The 6,773-nt window shown below is 45.0% G+C and overlaps 1 protein-coding gene across 1 annotated transcript in view; it reads right to left on the bottom strand.

Moving 5' to 3' along the window:
- Positions 1 to 3,032, bottom strand: part of LOC143298287 (uncharacterized) — a 204,580-nt gene extending 201,548 nt beyond the window's left edge. Inside the window, exon 1 of the mRNA XM_076611105.1 lies at positions 2,778 to 3,032. Within this exon, the coding sequence (XP_076467220.1) occupies positions 2,778 to 3,032 (255 nt within the window). The remainder of the gene's footprint in view (positions 1 to 2,777) is intronic.
- Between the last annotated feature and the right edge of the window lie 3,741 nt (positions 3,033 to 6,773).

Genomic DNA, 6,773 nt, shown 5'->3' with positions numbered 1-6,773 from the left:
AGAAGTTCCCCTTTGTTAGAAAACAAATATTGAGACACAAAGAAAGGAAAGGAAACGCATTTGCGGTTTAATGTTTCCAGTCTGACTGTGAAATGTAATCACGCTCAACGAACGTCCCCAAGGCTGTCTCACATGTCCAAAGCAAGGGAGCCAGCACTGCCCGGAACCGGGGAAGAAAAGAGAAGAGAGAACTGGCTAAGAACGAAAGCAACGAAAACAACAAACAAACAAAGAAGAACGACCGAAAGAGCATTCGATGATACCTGAGAACAGGAAGATCCAGAGAAAAACAGCCAGAAAGTATCAAAGGAAGAGAAAGAGAAGCAGGCGAGGAAGGAGGGAGGGGTGGGGAGGTGGGAAGGTGGAGGTGGTGGGGGAGGAGGAAGACAAAGAGAAGAATCAAAGCTTATAGCCAAGTCGACCACAAGGACCATTTAAAGACTGTGGAGGAGGAGAAGAAAGAAAGAAAGAAGAAAACGAAAGAAAGAAAAGAAGAAACGGGAGGAGGAGCTGGAAGAGGAAGAAGACAGAGGAGGAGAAGGATGACCAGAAGAAGAAGAAGAAAATGAGGAGGAGGGAGAGGAAGAGGATGACGATGACGTAGATGATGATGGTGAAGAACGACAACTTCAAATGTTATGAAGAGTACGAACGTGCAGGGAGATCAAACATCTTTTTTATTTTTTTATTGGAACTGCTTTGAACCAACGCAGGCTCTTGTCAGCACAACGACTGTTTCGTTTCCCCCTTGAGACATCGATTAGCCTTCCATCGATTGAAAACCACGAGGCTCTTTCCCAAGAAATCACTAGTCTACGTAGTTCGTACCCTTTGATTAGTTTCTGTCTTCTTTCTTTCTTTCTTTCTTTCTTTCTTTCACTCGTTCACAACCATTTCCAGTCCTTTCTGGGTTGTTGTTGTTGTTTTTTTTAATGTGTGTGACCTCCTAGATTTTTGTACACGATTTACAACTCTTTCCCTTCGCCCTTCCCCTTTTCATGTCCATACGAAATGTGAAACCATGGGTTTGATGGGTTCCTATTGAAACGGTAATGTATATATATACAGAGAGATGAAAAAACACGTTATGAAGTTCACGCTTTGAAATACTTTCACAGATATTATCAATTTCGGTTCATTCGGTTTATTGCCCAAATGAAACAACAAATACAAGCTGTGAACGATTCAATAGATCAGACCAAGCAAAAACAAACTAAACAAACAAAACATAACATAAAATAAAAATAATTTTAAAAAAACAACAACCACAGAACAACAAAGACATAAAAAAAACAGACTCTGATCACCGCTCAACAACAGAAACACTGGGAACATAGGTTTTCATCAATAATCAAAGGTTTTCGGGGGGGGGGGGGAGAGAGAGAGAGAGAGAGAGTATTCCATTGTCAACCGAATCGAACAAAGGATTCGAAAAGGGATTGTTCCACATTTCAACGAATCGCTAAAAAAACCGATCCTATTGTTAGCTTTGTTCACCAGACAAAAAGAGAATATCGAACGGACTATTCACATGGCTATGGCACACTGCATTGTTGTCAATGCCATCGTGTCTGGCTGGCATACGGTGAGTTAAAAAAAAAAAAAAAAATAATAATTTTTTTTTTTTTTAAAGAAGAGAAATACAAAATGCAATCATTGGAACTATCAAACGAAGCGATGAATGGTGCGCAAATGAACGTACAGACAGACAAACAGACAGACAAACAGGCAGACAGACAGGCGCAAAGACAGAAACCGAACCCCATAGGAAAGGAGAGAATAGAAAATCAAATAGACAAACAGGAAAAACCAATCATAGATGGTTGGGGGGGCAGATACAGAGATAGAGACAGACAGACAGACACACAGAGAGAGAGACACATAAAATAGATACAGGCCAACAGACAGACGGACAAATAGAAACAGAGGCAGACATACAAAGAGACAGACACGGGAGGTGGCAAACCATCAGATAGACGGACATACAGACAGACAGAAATCGGGAGAGAGAGATATCGTCACAGCTTGGGAGTTCACTCCAATCAAACACGGTAAAATCAAACTGGGAAGACACACACAGACAGGCAGACAGAAAGGCAAACATGTGTACACACACACACACACACACACACACACACACACACACACACACGAGAAAGAAAGAGAGAGAGCGGGCGCACACACACACACAGGCAGGCAGACTGAGTGAAACACACACAGACACACACATACACACACGACAGCGCGCGCGCACGCACGCACACACACACACACACACACACACACAGATGCGGGCAGATTGAGACACACACACACACACACACACACACACACACACACACACACACAGGTAGTCAGACAGAGAGAAAAACACACACACACACACACACACACACACACACACACACGGACAGACAGAAACACACACATACACACACACTCACACAACACACACACACACACGAGAAAGAGAGAGAGAGAGAGCGCGGGCGCGCGCGCACACACACACACACACAGACAAGGCAGACTGAGTGAAACACACACACACACATACACATACACACCCACACACACAGATGCAGGCAGATTGAGAGAAACACACACACACACACACACACACACACACACTCACACAACACACACACACACACTCACACAGCACACACACACACACTCACACAACACACACGCACACACACACACACACACACACACGGGTAGGGGTGGGGGGGAGGGCAGGGGGGGGGGCGGGGGAAGAAGGGACATACATCACTCACCATCTCTCGAGACACGTCAGAGGCGGTGGACTGTGACGCCACGCCGCTGTATCCTCCGCCCGGTATCCCAGCCATCGTCACCGCCACCGCCACCATCACCACCACCACCACCGCCCTACACGTCACCCCAACCACCACAGCACCCAAATCACCACCACCACCACCACCACTCACCGGCGAACCACCTCGCCAATCACCACAACGACGCGACGACGACGACGACGACGACGACGATAGCGACGATAGCGACACCATGATGTGAAGCAACGATAACAAGAGCAGGATGGTCCACAGCAACTCTCTCCCAGAGTCTCACCATTGCAAAACCCTTTCTCTTGTGTTTTCTCTTTTTCGTCTCGTTCTTGTTGTTTCTGCTTTCTGTTTCTTCTTCTTCCTCCTCCTCGTGGACTGTTGTTTATGAATCGCCCATGGTTGTGTTTGGTTTCCCTTGCCTGTCTGTCTGTCTGTCTGTCTCTCTCAGACGTATACACTACTCACTACGCTCAAAGCTCAACCTTCTCTGTGCGAATACCTATTTCTCTTACTTTCTTTTCTGTTTTTTTTTTTTTTTCCCTCACATTTTGGCAAGACCACCTTTTCTGTATGTGTGTTTTTCTTTCTGTTTCACGCTATTTAATGCCATATTCACACATACCCCCGAAAACGAAGTATGACTGCCTACATGGCGGTTGGGGCGGGGAGGGGTGGGGGTGGGGCTAAACACGGTTATACACGAAAAAAGCCCACTCGTGAGAGTCACGGCCCACAATCGAAGGAGAACATCAATGCCCAGTTCTCATATAAAAGTGTGTGTCTTTCTGTGTCAGTCTCACACTACCAATGCCGCCACCTTATATTTTTGTATTTCTGACCAACTCACCAATGCCACCTTTCTGTCTTTTTCTTTCTTTCACTGTCAGTGCTACCTCTGTGTCGGTCTTTTTGTCTCACACTGTCAATGCCACCTTCTTATATTTTTGTCTCAATTTTGTCTTGCACTATCAATGTCTCTTTTTTTGTATATATGTTTGCCTTTCAGTCTTTCTCTTTCGAAGCCACTTCTGCACCTGTGTCGGTCTATTTGTTTCACACTATCCACTTCTTTTTTTTTTTTATATCGACGTTGTTCTTTTTGTCTAACGCTATCAATACCACATGTATCTGTGTCTGTCTTTCTGTCTTACACAGTCAATGCCACCTTCCGTAATCTATGTCTGTCTTTCTCTCTCTCATACTATAAGTACCACCTCCACATACCAGTATCTTTCCCTGTCTGCCCAACACTATCGATGTCACTTTCTTACACCTGTGTCTCTCACACTGTCCATGCCACCTCGCCTACAGCTTCTCGCTCTTTTCTTTTCATCCACACAACCGATGTTACTGTTCATCTGTCACGTTCTTCTTTTCGTTCTCACACTTGTAATTAGTACGTATTACGTAATCCCACCCTGTCTGTGTCTGTCTGTCCGTCTGTCTGTCTAACACTCTCAATGTTTCATTCCCTGTAGTGTCTCGCTTCTTTTTTGTTTTCTTTCCCACCCACACCACTGGGGTCACTGTCACTTTATGGTATGTGTCTCTCTGTTTCTTCGCCTCTCTCTCTCTCTCTCTCTCTGTCTGTCTGTCTCTCTCTCTTGCTCACACTATTACGTCACCTTCACAGTAAATGTGTCCTGCTGTCCTCCGGTTTTTTTTTCTTTCTTCAAACTGTCACCTTCTCCGTGAATCTGTACCTCTCTTTCCTATATCACCGACGGACGTGACATTTACTGTATCTATTTATGTCTGGCTACCACCAACACCATCTTCATTGCGTCAGTGTTTTGTTTTCCTCGTTCTTACACCTTTGCATTGTGTGTGTGTGTGTGTGTGTGTGTGTGTGTGTGTGTGTGTGCGTATCTGTTGCACGTGATCCAGAAGTCAGTATGCCCCTCACAGGGAAAACTACCTGCTGTCTTGCACAGGCTACAACGTCATTACCTTTCCTCTCTTCACACAACAACAGTTGCCGAGGATATCAAAAAGGTTCTGACATTACCCTTGTCGTTACCACATCGCCTGCCGACAAAATCAAAACAAAACGATTTCTATTCGGTAAAGTTTACTGCCAAAAGCCGAGAAACCTGACTGTGCATTCACTTCCCAGTTCTACCATCAGGAAATTGTTTAGTTCCTTATGTAGCCGGTTGGTAAAACTGGTTTGATTTACAGGATCCTAAATCGTTAACACACGGACCGAAGACTTTACGCTAGACTGCTATGAGTCCGAGAGATCTGAGACACTCCACTTCTGTCTACTGCAATACATTCCTGTTCTCTACTGGACAGGGAAATGAGGGGTTCTGGCATCATGCTTTAAGTCTCATTTTCTCGGATCGCCAGGTTTGATGTTTGCCTTTTGTGGTAAAAGCCGACTGAAGTTCTGTCCAACCAAGCGAGTGTCCGTAAAACCGTAACGTTGTCTGGGTAAGTTTGTTAGTTTCTTAACAACACACATGGTCGATGGACTGAAAGATATAAGACACTATTCCAGAAGAATGCTGCAGATGAGGTGATTTGAAAATTCTACATTAGGTTTTGTTGTTGTTGTTGCTGTTGTTTTGGGGTGTGTGTTTTTTAATCGATCAAACTGGAAGTTCACATACTTCGCACACGTGGATATACACACAAGACGTTTTGTTGCAGAATTATAAGCTTACTGCCAGCACTTCGGTCATTGGTGAAACAAGAACACTGATTCTGCTGTCATCAATCCCGAAAAGGTGCTTGTTGTTTTGTTGATACTTTCCAAAGCGGTAGTGTAACACAGACAATTGACGGGCCGGCTCTTCACTCTTTGTTCAAGTAAACTTCACGCCATACATCTGATGTCTTTGGCACGAGCAGCAACTACTTTGCCGCAGGAAGTGTTGGAGGAAGGAGCTGTTCCCTTTGAACGTCAGTTGCTCCCTGCTGTCTGGCGTTTCACCACTCTTGGAACAGGAACAAGCACTTCGCTCCTTCAAATGGTCTTCTACTGAAGGCGACTGCTGTGGTCCTTGCCGTACACGTCAAAGTGGCTTCAGACTCAGCTAGCTGCCCAAAGTGGTTGTAACAAATGTGGTTATCGATCCTGGATGTATTTCATTGCCGTCTGTCTAGAACTCTTCCAGTATTGCAGACACACACAGACGCACGTTTATAGGTTCCTCACACCAGGCATCACCAGCCCTGTGTCGGGGAAATGCACAGCTTGGCCAGCAACGGCATGTGATCTGCCACAGATATAGATGTGAGCCAATTCAGCAAAATGGTTACCCGTTTTACTGCTGGCCTTTACTTCCTGACACACATACTACGGGGCACCGTTGTGAAGTATATCATGTCTGGAAAAAGTCGGTGCACTGCAGAATGGCTGATGACTAACACCACAAGAGGCTTGCACGGCTGTGGCAAAGATGCTTTCAAAGTCTGCCAGACTCCCGCTGTCTGCTTCACTGTCAATATTACAACTCTTGTCACTTAATCCTGGGACAGACGTATGAGCTCCTCACGCTTGGCACTGGTCCGTCTGTCGCTGGGGCAGCGATGTTATTCTTCGTCTGACTTGTGTGACTCTATACGTGAGGCTGTGGGCAAGTGGCCACAAATCTTGTCAAAGTCTGAAGCAGTTCAGTCCCCGCCTCATCTCATCAAGAGAAGGAAAGAGGATTATGTGCGTCTCATACCTTACAAAGTTCTGATCTGCTGCGGGACATTCAAGCTTGTTACATTTCTTGCTGATAGTTATAGACGGGTTTTGATACGTATGGCTGTCAGCCCTGTCCCATAATAACATAACGTTTTCAATACCGTCATCAAGCGGTCTTTCATTCAATGGTTGTAGCGTTTGTTTTAAAGTCGATCGCCAGTGTAGGTATAAACTTTGTCAAAACTATATTCTTTTGGGTCCGATGATCATCATGACGTCAACCCATTCATCACTGTTTACAAGAAATGTGAAAAAAACAATCA

The sequence above is a fragment of the Babylonia areolata genome, chromosome 23 (genome assembly GCF_041734735.1).
Source record: "Babylonia areolata isolate BAREFJ2019XMU chromosome 23, ASM4173473v1, whole genome shotgun sequence".
NCBI classification, from domain to species: Eukaryota; Metazoa; Mollusca; class Gastropoda; order Neogastropoda; family Buccinidae; genus Babylonia; species Babylonia areolata.
The sequence above is the reverse complement of the archived record's forward strand: the minus strand, read 5'-3'. Positions and strand labels throughout refer to the sequence as shown.